At 41.0% G+C, this 17,689-nt stretch overlaps 2 protein-coding genes and 1 long non-coding RNA gene across 7 annotated transcripts in view; 2 read left to right on the plus strand and 1 right to left on the minus strand.

Moving 5' to 3' along the window:
* CMSS1 (cms1 ribosomal small subunit homolog) overlaps nucleotides 1-9,848 on the plus strand; it is a 371,710-nt gene extending 361,862 nt beyond the window's left edge. For all 4 annotated transcript variants that reach the window (XM_031661910.1, XM_031661917.1, XM_031661928.1 and 1 more), the window contains 4 exons: nucleotides 2,828-2,888; nucleotides 3,205-3,292; nucleotides 7,542-7,630; nucleotides 9,540-9,848. In XM_031661910.1, coding sequence (XP_031517770.1) covers nucleotides 2,828-2,888; nucleotides 3,205-3,292; nucleotides 7,542-7,630; nucleotides 9,540-9,623 — 322 coding nt within the window. In that variant the 3' untranslated portion in view covers nucleotides 9,624-9,848. The remainder of the gene's footprint in view (nucleotides 1-2,827; nucleotides 2,889-3,204; nucleotides 3,293-7,541; nucleotides 7,631-9,539) is intronic.
* On the minus strand, nucleotides 7,630-15,183 carry LOC103881258. Its single transcript, XR_002519541.2, has 3 exons — nucleotides 15,144-15,183; nucleotides 14,084-14,125; nucleotides 7,630-8,280 (listed from the first exon to the last, which is right to left on the minus strand). It is a non-coding gene; the product is annotated as an uncharacterized LOC103881258 (long non-coding RNA).
* A 100-nt stretch (nucleotides 15,184-15,283) lies between these two features.
* Nucleotides 15,284-17,689, plus strand: part of LOC100997042 (cell cycle control protein 50C) — a 28,445-nt gene continuing 26,039 nt past the window's right edge. The window contains exons 1-2 of one of the 2 annotated variants that reach the window (XM_003893858.4): nucleotides 15,284-15,371; nucleotides 16,928-17,144. In XM_003893858.4, coding sequence (XP_003893907.2) covers nucleotides 16,953-17,144 — 192 coding nt within the window. In that variant the 5' untranslated portion in view covers nucleotides 15,284-15,371; nucleotides 16,928-16,952. The remainder of the gene's footprint in view (nucleotides 15,372-16,927; nucleotides 17,145-17,689) is intronic. The other variant, XM_021932771.2, reaches the window with a different exon arrangement.

Genomic DNA, 17,689 nt, shown 5'->3' on the forward strand with positions numbered 1-17,689 from the left:
TAACACGGTGAAACCCCATCTCTACTAAAAATACAAAAAAAAATTCCTGGGCACGGTGGCAGGCGCCTGTAGTCCCAGCTACTCGGGAGGCTGAGGCAGGAGAATGGCGTGAACCCAGGAGGCGGAGCTTGCAGTGAGCTGAGATCGCACCACTCCAGCCTGGGCGACAGAGCGAGCCTCCCTCTCAAAAAAAAGAAAAGATTATGTTTTAAAGATAATTTGTCAGTGCTTTACTAAGTGCTTTCACGTACCTTTTCATTTACTTAGTTTTTGTAGAATAAACAAAAAGGCTTCCACTGGTCAGTGGTAACATTCAGCTTTCAGAGAAGAGCCGTGAGAGTCAGACGGGATTTGCTAGGACCAGCTCTCTCTGAGAGCCTGGCTCTGGGCCAGGCTTTGACAAGAGACAAAACAAAGGAAAATCCAAGTCATGAAGGAAGAGGAACTTGGTCAAATAGACTAAGGTGCAAATCTAGACACTCAATAGTTATTTACATCTGTTTTTTCTCAATGAACTAATGTAATCACGAATTTAGAAAAGTAATTGTTAAACTTTAATAGTCCTTCAAACCCTCCTTTCCCCACTGAAGTGGAGACACACATTAAATTGTATCACATTGTGCACATACATTAACTTGTAGCATATAATCTCCCAGTGAAACACTTGTGTTTCTTTCCATTTTTTCTGCTCTAAACATAATTGATCTTGAAGATTCCAGCTGCTTCCGGGCAGCTGTATTACCAGTCCTAAAATCATGGGAATTCACATTGACTTTTCAGTGCTTTAAAAACTACCTCATTTCAGCTTCAGATGCTAAGGGCAAAGAGTTTGGCCTGGAGGTGGACTCTTAAAATAAAGCTATCAAATTGATTTGAGCTTTTGTTGTACATAAAGTCCTTACTGAGGACATAAAAGTACTATGTTGTCACACTTCATTTACCAATTTGCAATATTTTTTTGTGTCCCCAGTAATACTATGATCCATTTCAAGGTTAGGTGATTTGCAGAAGGTGATTTCTGAGTAGGCACAACAAGCCCTATTCATAAAGACCAACATTTAAGAATTCGAACTTTTGTGAGAACATCTGTTCTACTGAGAGCCATGACTTACTTTAAATTGTCTTCCTGGTTAACCTTGCCATGGAGAAAGCTTATGTGTAAGTAAAAACTTGAGGCAACAGAACTTGTAGAGCATGATTCACTATTTTGCAAACTCATATGTTTTTACTGGTCAATATTTCTCAAAATATAATAACGATATGTGAAGGAAACTAGTAAACCCATGTTAGGTCATCCTCAAATATAGGTGATATATAGAAATACGTTCAACAAATGAAAAACAGGTTGTGAAAATAGAAGCAAGGAAAAAGTAAAGAACAGAAAATTAGGTGAAGCCAGCTAGAAATGGTGCTCAAACGCACGTCCATAAAGCCCTGTTCAGTTGCAACAGTGGCCCCAGCTGGGGGCCTGCACTTTCCAACAGCCAGGATCTGTTGGGAAATACTATCGGTTGTCAGATTGATGGCATTCTGTGGGTTTAAGAAGAAAAAAAAAAGTTCCCTGAGAAATACAGTTTTTCCCTCTGTGACACAGTGATAGCAGCATTCTCAGTGTCATCTGTACAACAAGAATCCTGGACAGATAATGTTATGTGGCTGTTTATAGAACAGCTGTTGGTGCCAGCTGAGGACCTGATGCCACAGTAGAGGTAGAAGGGCAGGCATGTCAGGTGCCACCAGCATCATCTCCACCCTCAGAGCTGGTGGTCTGGATTGATGTGGATAGATCTAGCTTCTTGACTACCTAGAAACTAAGTGGACTGCCTGTCCTACTGGTGTAAGCCAGAGACTGTAAAGCGACAACTCAAAGGCTAAGTTTACCCCACAAGTATTTGGCACCTAAAAAATTTTTGAATGACTTGCCCATATTTAAAATCAGATTGCACATATAAAAATCTAAATTTCTGGCTTCTCTAAAAATCAGAGGATCTTAGGCCCATAATCTCACATCCGCATAACTGGCAGAGCTGAGCACTAGTTGACCCCTGTACGGGGGGCATCACTCTTGAGTGCCCCTCAGTCCTCACACCCACCTCCCAGATCACCTCATTTACAATAACCCCCGCCCTCATAGCTTTAATTCCGCCAGTCCTTTGTGTCAGTGGTTTCTTCTTACTTTTTTTCCTTCCTTCTTTGCTTCCTCTTTCCCTTCTTTCCTTCCTTCTTTTCTTTCTTTTGGCTGAAGCTCCATTTCCACCTATAAAATTTTATAGAGAAGTTTAGTCTACAAAGTAGATAAGAAAGGACAGCTCTGACAGAAGGATAGAAACCCGCCTTCTTCCCCCTTTCCATCTCATCCCCCGGCTTCCCTCATGGCCACCACAGGCAGACCTTTGTAGATGCCCTTGGCTCCACAGAGAATGGGCTGACATCACCGCTCTAAGATATCTCTTGCAACCAAATTTTGTATGAGAACTGCACTGCACAGTTGGAAGATGAATTTTCTGCCAGGGACCTGAAATACTGGAATTCTGTATTACAAGTGAAAGGCAGATCATGTGTTTCAGTAATCAAGGAAACCTAAGTAAGGTTGACCTTGTGTATGGCAGTGTGAAGCCAACACAGATAAGTACCTGAATAAAAGGCTACCCAACTCTCATTGCAAATACTGGCTAACCTGCAAATCTCAGAATTTGTGTGTACATATGTGCATATATACACACATATGCACACATCCTTTGAATAAAGCAAGACATAATACTTAAGTAGTCATCGTGGCCTAGAATGAGTTGGTTTTCTTAAGCATTCACCTACTTCTTTTCATTAGGTCGATGACAGCATTCAGAGGAGACAGCAAAGTTATAAAATTATTTGCAAAGCACATAAAGGTAAGCAAGGGCCTGTGATCCCTAAAGGCCTCTCCCAGACCTCAGCTTTTTCCTTTCAACCTCTTCTCCTAATCTCCTTAGCAAGTATTTTATTGAGTTCCTTCCTTATGTAACATTTAACCACTTTTCTAGTTTTTTAAATTCTATGCCTCCACATATCTACCTCCCCCCTACAGCAGTTGCTTCTGCCATGCTCCGTCCCTGAGGCTTGACCCTTTGATTCCTTGAAGATTTAACTTTGAGATAAAGTTAAGAAATTGGTGTAAAATTGCACTTTCTTAAGGACTTCCTTTTCTTCTCTTTCCTCTTGGAACAGGTCCAGGAGCAGGTAAAGTTGCTGGAGAAGCGTGTGGTGCACCTGGGTGTAGGAACTCCAGGGAGAATTAAAGAACTTGTTAAACAAGGTATGACAAGAGGGCAGTGATACTCTTGCCCAGGGCTGGGAGTTTGCCTTACCCACATGTGAGTCTCAGAAACTAAATTCAGGATATACAGAAACCAGACCTCTGTGTTAATTCAGGAAGTGGAAGCTCAGCCTTTAATCTCTGAAGCCAACCAGCAAGTATAGCACATTAGGGAATGATAAGGGCTGTGGCAAACTGAAGTACATGTGCCCACCTAAACAGAGTCCAATTCCAGCTGCTACAAGCAGGTTAGTGGGTCACATGGCCTTCATTCCACCAGTGCGCGGCCACTGCTTGAGTTGAGCATTCCCGCTCACTCCACAGAGTCTCGGGGAGACTCCCATTTTGAGGGCTGGTATATAAAACATACTAAAACAAAACGTAGTTTCCGTGAATGTAATGCGGGCATTCCATAATTGTTCTTCCCAAATGTGTTTCTCTTTGAGTGCTTTACAAAAGTATTCTAGACAATATCCACTGGTGGGTTTTTCTAGTTTGCCGACTTTCTCAAAGCCAGTAACCTGAGAACCTGCTAACCTGCCAGTTATCTTATTACCTCTTCTACCTACCAGGCGGATTCAATGATTTCTTTTCAATACTTATTTCCAAATTACTTATGTATTATCTAATAGAGGTTTTTTTTAAATAACTGTCTGGAGCTATTCTCAGATTATTTTATATACCTAAAAGTAATGTGCTCATCAGTGTAGTAACTCATTATAGAGATGGTCATTTGCCAGGGAGCAACCAAAAGCTAAAACTACTATTGTTTCTCTCCAGATGAAAATCATCCAGGGTTACTTGAACCCACTATATGCAGAGTTTTGTACAAATACCAACAAGTAACAAATTTGGCTGCCCCTGACAAGGAAGGGAAACAACACTTTTGAGTTCCTACTTGTACGCAGTGCTATGCTTGACACCCTTACATATGTTATCTCATTTAGCACTCACAGCATCCTTACAGGCCAGCCATTTTATTTCTTATGAGAGAGAACTGAAGCTCAGAGGGTTATGTCGCCCTCCCCAAGGTCTATCACTCCCAGCTTTCCTGGTTCTACAGCCTTTTCTCCTCAGGGAGCTCCTGATCCAGCTGAAGAACCAAATGTACATAGACTGAGATCGATAGCATGAGGCAGTAAATGCCAAGAGCCAAATGAGCACTTCTAAGTGGTACAGGAGTTGAAATGAGAAAGAGATAGTTATGCTGGCCTGAATCTGCAGAGCAGGGTCTTTAACTGATCTTTGAAGTGTGGAGAGGATTGAAATAGGCCGGGAGGGTCAGGGGAAGCATCCATGAATGGGAGAACAGCCCAGTGAGATTCTCAGAAAGCAGGCACATACACATGGTATATCACAAGGAATTAGGAGGAGGCAAAACAGTGTTGCAGTTAAGAGCCCCTGTGATGGACTCAGACCTCCAGATTCAAATATTAGGTCTAGCAACTTACCAGCTCTGTGACCTTGGCAAGTTACTTAACCCTTCTCAGCCTGTTTCTTTGTACGAATGACCGGGATTGTAATAGTAGCTACTTTAAGGTTTGTTATAAAAACAAAATGCCAATAACGAGCTCAGCGCACTGTCACACCCTAAACACTGAGCAAATATTAGTTATTTATTAAAGAGACCAACTTTCTTGCTTGGAGACTTTGTGGGCTATAGTAGCAGTTGATGCAATTGGAAAGAAATTTGAGGAAAGCCCTTGAACAGTAAGCCGAGGAGTTTGGATTTTTGTCTTGTGGACATCCTATGGCATTTGAAAGTTTTTTGGTTTTTTTTTGTTTGTTTGTTTGTTTTTTGTTTTGTTTTTTTTTTGGAGACGGAGTCTCTCTCTGTCGCCCAGGCTGGAGTGCAGTGGCCGGATCTCAGCTCACTGCAAGCTCCGCCTCCTGGGTTCACGCCATTCTCCCGCCTCAGCCTCCCGAGTAGCTGGGACCACAGGCGCCCGCCACTTCGCCCGGCTAATTTTTTGTATTTTTTAGTAGAGACGAGGTTTCACCGTGTTAGCCAGCATGGTCTTGATCTCCTGACCTCGTGATCCGCCCATCTCGGCCTCCCAAAGTGCTGGGATTACAGGTTTGAGCCACCGCGCCCGGCCCGGCATTTGAAAGTTAAGAGGCAATCAAGGCCTTCTAAGAGACACAAATTTGGGAGTGATTGACTGGGTATCAGGAGAAGCAAAGGATGGACTCTCAGGTTGGTTCCTGTCTCCCTAGCAGCTTTTAGCTAAAGATTTACCACCAGTCCCTCCTGGCATCCAGATTTTTTTATTTGTCACCAGACTTCCCCAACCCCCACCCCATGCAACAGGATTACTCTTCTCTGTATTTAAAAGAAAGAGAGGAAGAGAAAAGGCAAAGCTATCCAGACTATTGAAATCAGATCTCTACAGAGTTGTGAGACCTCAATATGCAGGCTTATTTCAGGTGGAAAAATCATTTAAAGGGCGATGTATTTTTACAATATTAATGAAAATAATTTTTACTTCTGATTCTAATTGGATGAATGGTTTAATATTCATTAACCACAGGTCTTTGGCTACATACAAAGTGTTTAAAGAGAATAGTCCCAGCACCCTAAAAATGGGAAATCTAACAGAGTGACACCAGTAGCACATATGTAGCTGTTTATGACTTAATAAGATGTTTATATGTTTATATATAAGGAGAGTTTTCAGACATTGAACAATATCCCATGACATTGGTATGTATACAATTACAGACAATTGTATTGTTTTAATTTAGTAATGAAAGGGATTTTCTGACTGTAGGAGCCTTTGGAAAATGCAAAAATGTACAGAGAAGAAAACAAGTCACTTTAGAGGCAATCTCTTGTTAATAATGAATATATTTCCTTTCAGTCTTTTTTCTATACATTTGTATGTTTATTTTTATACAGCAGAGATTGATTATACTGCATTTCATAACTTTATAACCTACCTTTTTCACTTGCTATATCTCATGAGGACTTACTTTCCTTGTCATGAAGCACGTTTAATTTTTCATTTGTATAGCAACGCTATTTACAATATTCTATTGTAAATTTATTTTTTTGCAATTCTATTATGGTAGACTTTGGGTTGTTTCTAAATTTTTGCTATTATAAATAATATGGCAATGATCATTTTTGCAAGTAGCTATGTTTATGTTTCTGATGCTTCACTGGGATTGGTCATAGAAGGAAATTTATTTTATCAAATACAAACATTTTGGCCAGGCACCGTGGTTCACGCCTATAATCCTGGCACTTTGGGATGCTGAGATGGGCAGATCACTTGAGGTCAGGAATTCGAGATCAAATAAAAGCATTTTGAAGCTGTTATATTATGCTCAGTTTCATTCCAGAGAGGCTGTACCTATTGCTTTCCTGCCAGCAGTTATATTAAGGGAAGACTGATGATCAACTCATTGTCTTTTCCAGTTCACCATTTTTATTTTAATTTTGCAGAATGTTTTTAATAACAGGCATTTGAATTATAAACAGCATGAACAAGTATTAGGGGCAAAGAGGAAAATATTTAAATACCATGAGGAAAAGCTGAGGGGAAGTGCCACGGGAGAGGAAGGCTGTAGGTACTGTTAACACGAGAGACGTGGAACAGCTTGGAGCAGAGGCAAGAACTGACTGTATGCCCAACTGTGAGACATCTGAGAACCAGACAATCCCTGAGGTCCCCTTCAGCCCTCACAGTCCATAATTGTCTTGTAGACAGACAGGAAAACAGTGAATGGAGTAATTAAGTGATTTACCAACCTCGGCAAAGGATAGCTGAATACAGCCTATTCATCTCGACTTCCTTTTCTGCCTAAAATGAACCACCCAGCCCTGTCCTCATCTTTCTCCCCACTCACCTCCTCAGAGCCATGCAGACTCCGTGGACTCAACTCCTCTGAAAGGCAACTACCCAAAACTGCAGGATTTAGCTTAGCAAATGCCTGTCAGGAATGAGACTACAGCCTCTGGGTCTTCATGAAATGGAGGCTTGGCCAGCATGTGAGCATTTGAGGAGCTTAGCAAGAGCAGCTTGTCTGCTTTCCTCAGAAGCAGTGATGAGTGGATAAGAAGAGCACGTCTCAGAGTGCTGCGTTTGTTTCCATCAGGGAAGGGCAGCACTTAATGTGCAGAGATGAGTTACTGGGGGAGAGGACAACATATGGGACAAAAAGTAACCCGGAGAATAAAAAATCATTTTAATAAGCTTATGTCATGAGGTCTTTACTGCAGCAACTCTCTCCCTGTCTCTTTCAGGTGGCTTTAATTTGAACCCCTTAAAATTTCTGGTTTTTGACTGGAACTGGAGAGATCAGAAGTTGAGGAGAATGATGGACATTCCCGAGGTACCACGTAACCAGCAGTTGCTTTTAATCATTTTTTCTCTATTTGAACTTGAGTTTAAACACAGTAATAAAGTATTTGACATGAGGAGCCAGCACATTTTAGATTTTGAAATGATTTCTATCTTTTCTAACTCTGAGCTAACTATAATTATAGAGGCCACCTCCTCCCCTTACACATAACTGTATCCTTTCCATGTGTTTCATGGGAATCGGCTCTGTTGCTCCTTAAATGACCAATGGCCTCTCCTCACTAGGGACCATTTTGAGAAACGGGAAGATCTGAAGGACCTGCACTTTTCCTGTGCCTTTCTTTGTAGACACACTCGTCTTTGTCTTTCATTCTTCTATGTGCACTTTTGGCTCGGGTTGGGGAAGCAGGGGTACAAACTTGCCTCTTTGCCAGCATCTCCACATCCCCAATAACCCACTTACTTAATTTAGAAAGATATTTTGATTTCATGGGGTGGGGAAATTTTTTGATGTCTCAGTGGATTACAATTGAATGACTGAATGCCTTTATGGGCACAGTATTAGCTCATTATATATTTTTAAAAGCAATCCATTATCATCATAATGTGAAAAATTGACCTTGCCACCTACCATGCTGTCATGGGGCTAATTTTTCAATCTAGCCTGATGCTTCACAGTAGCTGTTAGAAAAAAAAAAAAAATGGTTACCAGTCACCAACCAAGAACAAATCATGGCAGTAACTATCAAAGAGGCTTGGAAATACTCTTCCAAACGTGCTGAATGAATTAATTTATCACATAAAACTATATCTCCAGTTGACCAAACCTGATTATAATTCATCAGTGAGTTATTTCGGACATCAGTTCAGGTTAAAAAACAGTTTGCTCAGTTACACACACACACACACACGCACACACACATACACAGTTGTGCATTTTGTCCCCTGAATTGACTGGTTTCTTAAAACTGGTTTAACAACTTTGATATCAGGCATGAGGCCACAGTTGATTATTTCAGTTATAATATTAAATCTGACTAATCTACTAAGTTTCTAATTCTAATAATGAGAAATATCCAAAAACATCTTTTCACCCATAGTTATTTTTATTCTGTTGCTGTCATTCTTAGCAGTTATCCTAAGGCAATAAAATCCTATACTGAACTATCGTATATAATATTGTTTACAGAAAGCACACTGTAGAGTCCTTGAAACACCTTTATATAGCATTTTATTTTGAATGGCTGCACTTTAATGAACCTAATGTTTTATATAGTACCTCTTCCTTCATTTATATAGTACCTCTTCTTTCATTTATATAAATATTTTAATTCTGCCAGGCATAGCGGCACACACCTGTAATCCTAGCCCTTTGGGAGGCTGAGGTGGGAGGATTACTTGAAGCCAGGAGTTCGAGACCAGCCTGGGCAACAAAGCAAGACCCTGTCTCTACAAAACAATAATAATAATAGGCCAGGCGCAGGGACTCACACCAGTAATCCCAGCACTTTGGGAGGCCAAGGCAGGCAGATCACTTGAGGCCAAGAGCTCAAGACCAGACTGGCCAATATGGCAAAACCCTGTCTCTACTAAAAATACAAAAGTTAGCTAGGTATCGTGGCACATGCTTCTAATCCAAGCTACTCAGAAGGCTGAAGCATGAGAATCACTTGAACCCGGGAGGCAGAGATAGCAGTTAGCCAAGATCACGCCACTGCACTCCAGCATGGGCAACAGAATGGGACTCTGTCTCAAAATAATAATAATAATTTTTAAAATTTCAACTCGGAATCAAATGTATGTTAGGACTTTTGCCCTCTCTGATTCTGGCCATAACAGCTGGGTAAATACCAGGGAGTCCTGATGGTTGAATTTATTCACCAAGACCATTTTTGCTTGATCTTAATCTTTTTTTTTTTTTTTCCTTTTCTCTCATTTAGATAAGAAAGGAGGTATTCGAACTTCTGGAAATGGGAGTGCTCAGTCTGTGCAAGTCAGAATCTTTGAAACTGGGCCTTTTCTAAGTCTGTGTCTTAATGAAGATTCCAGTCTTCACAGTAGAAGTTGCATCTTATTTAATGACTCTGATATATTGCAAGCACTCAGTAAATATCAGCAAATAGTTTATGTTAACTGTGTCAGCAGATAGATCGCTGGAATGTGGGGATTCTGAAACAGGAATGAATCTGTCCTTTTGACAACTCTCTTATATAATAAAGTATCACCGGCTTGTGTGTGATCCTTGTTGAGCAGACCGAGTTTTTCTGTCACCAACTGGCTTCTGATGTAACTGTTCAGGAGAAAGGAAAGAGCAGCTGGGTGACCTCAGGCAAGCCCCTTACCTCTCTGAGCCCCATCTCATCAGCTCAAAGTGGGAATGTCTCACAGCAGTGTTGAGGGTTCCAGAAGATGGTACATGGGGAGCAGATTTGTAAACTCTGAGGCATGGTCCCAGCAAAAAGGGTGGCAAGTATATTAGTCCATTCTCACATTGCTATAAATAACTACCTGAGACTGGGTAGATTATAAAGAAAAGAGGTTTGACTCACAGTTTCACAGTCTGTATAGGAGGCATGGCTGAGAGGCCTCAAGAAACTTACAATCGCAGCAGAAGGTGAAGGGGAAACAAGCACATCTTCACATGGTAAGAGAGCAAGAGAGTGAAGGGGGAAATGCTACACACTTTTAAACGACTAGATCTTGTGAGAACTCACTCCGTATCATGAGAACAGCTTAAGAGCAAGGGGGAAATCTGCCCCCATGATCCAATCACCTTCCACCAGGTCCCTCCCCCAACAATGGGAATTATAATTCAACATAAGATTTGGGTGGAGACACAAAGCCAAACCATATCATTCCACCCTGGCCTCTTCCAAATTTCATTTCCTTCTCACATTTCAAAACACAATCATGCCTTCCCAACAGTCCCCCAAAGTCTTAACTCATTCCAGCATTAACTCAAAAGTCCAACTCCAAAGTCTGATCTGAGACAAGGCAAGTTCCTTCCACCTATGAGCCTGCAAAATAAAAAACAAGTTAGTTACTTCCAAGATACAATGGAGGTACAGGCATTGGGTAAATGCTCCCATTCCAAGCGGGAGAAACTGGTCCAAACAAAGGAGCTAAAGGCCCCATGCAAGTCCAAAACCCAGCAGGGCACTCATTGAATCTTAAAGGTCCAAAATAATCTTTGACTCCATGTCTCATATCCAGGCCACGCTGATGCAAGGAATGGGCTCCCAAGGCCTTAGGCAGCTCTGCCCCTGTGGCTCTGCAGGGTACAGTCCCCATGGTTGCTTTCACAGGCTAGTGTTGAGTGCCTAAGCATATCCAGGTACACAGTGTAAGCTGTCAGTGGATCTACCATTCTGGGGTCTGGAGGATGGTGGCCCTCTTTTTACAGCTCCACTAGGCGGTGCCCCAGTGGGGACTGTGTAGGGGCTCCAACCCCACATTTCCCCTCTGCACTGCCCTATAGAGGCTCTCCATGAGGGCTTCACCCCTGTAGCAGACTTTTGCCTGGACATCAAGGCATTTCCATACATCCTCTGAAATTGAGGTAGAAGCTCCCAAACCTCAACTCTTGCCTTCTGCACACCCATAAGCCCAATAGCACGTGGAAGCTGCCAAGGCTTGGGGCTTGTACCCTCTGAAGCAATGGTTCAAGCTGTACCTTGGCCCCTTTTAGCCTCAGCTGGAACTGGGCAGCTGGGAAGTAGGGTGCCATGTCCTAAGGCTACACAGAGCAGCTGGGCCCAGGGCCTAGCCCACGAAACCATTTTTCCCTCCTAGGCCTCTGAGCCTGTGTGGCAGGGGGATGCTGCCACGAGGGTCTCTGAAGTGTCCTGGAGGCATTTTCTCCATTGTTTTGGCTATTAATATTCAGCTCCTCTTGTGCAAACTTCTGCAGCTAGCTTGAATTTCTCCTCAGAAAATGGGTTTTTCTTTTCTACCACATGGCCAGGCTGCAAATTTTCAAACTTTTGTGCTCTGCTTTGCTTTTAAATATAAGTTCTCTTTCCTTATGCAAATGAGCATAGGCTTTTAGAAGCAGCCACACCACCTCTTGAACACTTTGCTGCTTAGAAATTTCTTCTGCCAGATACCCTAAGTCATCTCTCCCAAGTTCAAAGTTACACAGATCCCTAAAGCAGGGGCACAATGCCACCAGTCTCTTTGCTAAAGCACAGCAAGAGTGACCTTTGCTCCAGTTCCCGATAAGTTCCTCATCTCCATCTGAGAACACCTCAGCCAGGACTTCATTGTCCATATCACTATCAGCATTTTGGTCAAAACTGTTCAAGTCTCTAGGAGTTTCTAAACATTCCCTCATATTCCTGACTTCTTCTGATCCCTCCAAACTGTTGCAACTTCTGCCCATTACCCAGTTTCAAAGTTGCTTCCACATTTTTAGGTATCTTTATAGCAATGTCCCACTTCTCTGGTACCAATTTTCTGTATTCCTCCATTTTTACATGGCTATGATGAACTACCTGAGACTGGGTAGTTTATAATGAAAAGAGGTTTAATTGACTTCCAGTTCCACAGGCTGTAAAGGAGGATGGCTGGGGAGGCCTCAGGAAACTTAAAATCATGGCAGAAGATGAAAGGGAAGCAAGCACATCTTCACGTGGCAACAAGACAGCAAGAGAGTGAAGGGGGAAGTGCTACACACTTTTAAACAACCAGATCTCGTGAGAACTCACTATCTGAGAACAGCAAGGGGGAAATCCGCCCCCATGATCCAATCACCTCCAACCTGGTCCCTCCCCCAACACTGGGAATTACAGTTCCACATGAAATTTGGGTGGGGACACACAGCCAAACCACATCAGCAGGATAGTGGTAGAAAGAGCATCAAGTGAATTTGGCACTTTGTAAACATATAAAAAGACAACAATATAATCACAGTTATCTTACTCATTATTTTTTTTTTAATTTTCTATTTTGAAACTTCAGGCTTAATAGAAAAGTTTAAAAAATGGAGAATTCCCATATCCCCTTCCCTGAGCTTTCCCAGTGTTAACTTCTTGTATAACCATAATAGAGTTATCAAAACTAAGAAGTCATCACTGGTACCGTATAATTAACTAAACTACAGAGTTTATTTGGATTTCTCCAAATAAACTGATGTCCTTGTTCTATTCCAGGATTCATTTTAGGATCCCACATTGCACTTACTTAGTTGTTGTGTCTCTTTGGTTTCTTGAGACCACTGACAGTTCCTCAGTATTTCCCTGTCTTTCATGACCTTCATACTTTTTTGAAGAGTATCCATCGTGTATTTTGTAGAATGTCCCTCAATTTGTATTTGTCTGTAATGTTCTCATGATTTGGTTGAAGTTGCGCATTTTTTGACCAGAATACTACAGAAGCGAGTATGTCCTTCTGGATTTATTATATCAGGGGTACATAATGTTAATATGTCTTACTACCAGTGATGTCAACCTTGATCACCTGGCTAAGGTGGTATCTGTCAGTTTTTTCTACTATAAAGTTATTATTTTCCCTTTGTAATTAATATCCATTTTAGGGGCAATACTTTGAGGCTATACAAACATCTGTTTTTCCTCAAACTTTTGCCTGCTAATTCTAGCAAACATTGGTATTTCTTGCCTGCGACAGCCATTACTGTAATGGTTTTTCTATTTTTCTCATTCCTTCAACATGTGTTACATTTATTACAGAATTCCTCTTTAAGAAATAATTATCTCTTTTCCCCCATTTACTTGTTTGTTCAATTATTTATTTACATCAGTATGGACTCGTTGATACTCATTTTATTCTATGAGTTATAAGGTAATAGTATTGTTTTTTATTTGTTGCTCAAATTCACTTACTTTTCTTACTCATTTAAATAATGTTGATTGGTTACCCACTCTGTGCCAAGCACTGTGTTTACAGCTTTCATTTATATATAAGCTGTCATGTTTAATCACTGAAATAGTCCCAAAGGAAAAAGTGTTATAAGTCACATTGTATAGACAATGAAACTAAATCTGAGAAGGGACATATACTAGTTTAAGTAGCAGAACCAGAAGTCAGACCCAGGTCTCCCATATCCACTTCAAGACACCCAACTTATCTGGAGACTGAAGCGTATACAGCAAACAAGAGATAAGAAAGCAAACAGATGCCAGTACTGATATATAAAATTCAAATTTTGTGAAATTGTAAATGAGCCTAACAGGCTAGCAAGTCAAAGTCCAGGAAATCACACAGGCCTGCACACCAACAACTTGTTGCTCATGCACTTTGCACCTCTGTGGTCCGAAAGCCAGAATACTGAGAGGGACTCAGAGGAAAGAGGAGTAGGTTCCATTCTCCAGGATTCCCACTAGAGCCCAATAAGTTATAAGAAAAACAACTACTACAGAATGAACATTTAAGCTATCGCTAAACTTAACTCTATCATTTTCATCCCTTTAGCCCTAAGAAGTGAGATATTCTTGGGTGATGGTAAGAAAGAAAATGGACCACATACCTTCTCAATAGAGGCATTTAACTTCCTGTCAAGTGACATGTCCTAGATTAATATGGGGAAAAAAAGCCATCAGGTATGATTATTATCAGAAGAGAGATCTGCAAATTAAGACACTGCAGTCTGTGCTGTCAGAATTCAGACCAATCTGCCAAGCTGCTATGAATTCACCAAAACATGAGACTGTCGTGAATATTACGTGTGTATATCCATATAATGTATGTGTATATCCATATAATGTATGTGTATATTTAATATATATTTTTATATTTAGCATATATATTTTCATCCCAGCAGTTAATAGGAAAGACAATGAAATATAAGGCAACCCCAAATATGCAAATGTCTGCTAATGCCTGAGAAGGCTATTTAAATGAAGACAAGTTAGAAATCACTTCAAAATTTTCCTTTTTTTCCTTTTTTAAAAAAAAAAAGAGAGATGGGATCTTGCTCTGTCTCCCAAGCTGAAGTGCAGTGGTGCCATCATAGGTCACTGCAGCCTCAAACTCCTGGGCTCAGGTGATCCTCCCACCTCAGCCTCCCAAAGTGCTGGGATTACAGGCATGAGCCACTGCACCTAGACTTTGACATTTCTAGTGATACCACAGTATAACTGCTGTTAACAAATTGCTGTATTGGTATCAATCTAGAACAGTGATTCTCAAACATGGGCAATAGAGGCCGGGGATGCAACTAAACATTTTACAATCTTACAGGACAGCCTTCACAACAAAGAAACATCTGGCCCAAGATGTCAGTAGTGCTGAGAAAAAGAACCCTGTTCTGGAAATATCGAAAGGCAATGCATATAAGGTATATTTGCACATTGAAAGTAGATTTATTTAGAAGAGGGAAATAGATGAATATAAAAGTACCTGGAGAATGTATATCTAGCTGTCTCTCAAGAATATTGTCCCAGAAATATTTGTACTTATTACCTGTGATGGCTAATTTTAATGTGGCAACTTGGCTAGGCCATAGGATACCCAGATATTGGTTAAACATTATTCTGGGTGTTCTGTGATGGTATATTTGCATGAGATTAACATTTAAATTGGCAGACCTGAGCAAAGAGGATTGCCCTTCATAATGTGAGAGGGCCTCGTCCTGTCAGTTGAAGGCCTGAATAGAACAAAAGACTGACTCTCCCCAACCCCCCAAGAAAATTCTACCTGACTGCCTTCTAACTGAAACATTGGCTCTTCCTGGTTCTATGGCAGCCTGTTGGCCTTCAGACTTGCATTGGGACATCAGCTCTGCAGATTTTGGGCTTGTCAGCCTCCATAATCATGTGAGCCAATTCCTTATAATATACACATATGGTCATATAATCTCCTACTGGTTCTGTTTCTGTGGTGAACCCTGAGTACTACACCACCTGTGAAGCTCCTTTTAGTCTGGGATTTGGGTTAGTTGGTTTTGTTGTTTTATAAACTGTCTAAGAAATACTATTCTCATTGGTTTTTTGCTGTAATTACCCTCTTGCTAGGCATTATGTAATATAATCCCATCCAATCCAATGTTGGAATAAGTATTTGAATCACAAACATACCCCAATGTTGTGTAGGTCAACCCTGTTCTTATAATCTAATCTCATAGCTTTTTACTGCCTTTTAAACCCAAGCTCTTGACCATGTTTATTTAGTAAAACAAATGGTAAATGTTAACGAGAAGTGTTCACTGCCATCTTCTCACACAAGGCTGTCTGACACCAACAACCATACTAGTTGCCACCTCCAAATTAGATTCAAATGTCATGCTGAAAATTTCCCATTGGTATTTTGCTCTTTACACAGTTTGTAAGTGGAAAGGTTTAACTCTGAATTGGAAACTTCCTAATGTAAGCATTTGCATCAATTTTGTATTCTTTCAAACCAGGTACATTTGCCAAAGTCATTACTTTCTTTGATACAAAAATAGTCCAGGATGGCTTCTCTGTCTAATGTAAATTAAAAGGGAAGATTAGATTAGAAATTCACATGCTCCCTAATTTTAAAAATTCTAATTCTAAATCTTAAATGCCAGTTTTTAAAAAAGTAATTATTAATTACTAATGGCCTAAGGAAAATAATGTTAGTGGATTTCTAACAAGGGAAAAAACCCAAAACCAGACCTAATACTGTACTTCAATGTTGAACATCTCACTGATTATCTTCCTCTTCCTTTCTCTTGCCTCATTCAGGCTACTCCAAAGCATGCACTTAAGAGAGGTTAGGAGGAGATGTTTTTAATCTGCATTTTCTACTAGAGTCTTTTTTATGGATGAAAAAAAATTGGAAGCTGCTGAAATGAGACATCTGTGTTCTACAATTCCCTGTTTGCTGCTCTCTTCCTCATTATCACAAATAGCAAAGTTAGCTATGATCTGAGAGCATTTTTCCAATTTAGTTTCTATTCATGTTAAGCCACAGCCACATTTGGAGAAAAGCTGACAGCCCTAACTTTTATCTTTTTGTATTAATCTCCAAGGATCTAGGCAAGTTTCTAAAGATATATCCATTTCCACCTCTCAGGAAGGGCTTGCCTTGAATTACTCACCAAATCCCAGAAATAGCCCATCGTGATTGCTTCCTAGTGTCACCAGATGTTGGTTTCTGCAGACCTTGCCGGGGACTATCCATCCTAGGCATGACATTTAGCACAAGAACCTTTTTAAGCCTAAGTCAGTTATACTCAGTAATGGCTGGTTGGAGAGAACTGAGCTCCCGTTAAATACCAGGTCTGGTTAAGGAATAATCCAGGAAGCAGAAAGACTTTGCAACTTCAAAGGAAGGGTTCACATAATTCATTTCACATTACCATTATGTGGTATGACTATGAGTAAAAATGTTCTAACTGTCCCAAAAGTATCTGAGTCACCTGCAGGACCAAAATGGAGGAGACACCACAGCATTGCCTGTCCAGATTGCCAGACAACTCTGCCCTGAAGCAGCAGGAGTTACCCGCCCACCGGCTGTATTTCACGGCCAGGAGAGTCCTCTTTGTCTTTTTCACAACAGGAATATTCTGCCTTTGTATGGGCATCATCCTTATATTGTCTGCAAGGAGCACTCAGGAAATAGAGGTTTGTCCCATCTTACGTTCTGAATGCAGTTTCTGAGAATGTTCAGCTTTGGCACCATACGTGAGTATGGTCAGTTTGAGAACACAGCCCCTCAAGAGCGTCTGTATAAGACGGGAACATCCCTCTTTCTGCTGGCAGTCACAGATGGTGACAGAGTCCGTGTAGAGTGGCTTCGTTCATCCCTGCTCCCTCTTGAGGGCAGTTACTCTCATGCCAGTGAGCTCAGACATATTTGTGTACAAGGGACTGACAAAATTAGAAGCTTTTTTTTTTTTTCTTTTTTTTGAGATGGAGTCTTGCTCTGTTACCCAGGTTGCCATGCAGTGGCACAGCCTTGGCTCACTGCAACCTCCACCTCCCGTGTTCAGGCAATTCTACTGCCTCAGCCTCCCTAGTAGCTGGGATTACAGGCACCTGCCACCATACCTGGCTAATTTTTTTGTATTTTTATTAGAGATGGGATTTCACCATGTTGGCCAGGCTGGTCTTGAACTCCTGACCTCATGATCCACCTACCTCGGTCTCCTGAAGTGCTGGGATTACAG

The sequence above is a fragment of the Papio anubis genome, chromosome 2 (genome assembly GCF_008728515.1).
Source record: "Papio anubis isolate 15944 chromosome 2, Panubis1.0, whole genome shotgun sequence".
Classification (NCBI taxonomy): domain Eukaryota; kingdom Metazoa; phylum Chordata; class Mammalia; order Primates; family Cercopithecidae; genus Papio; species Papio anubis.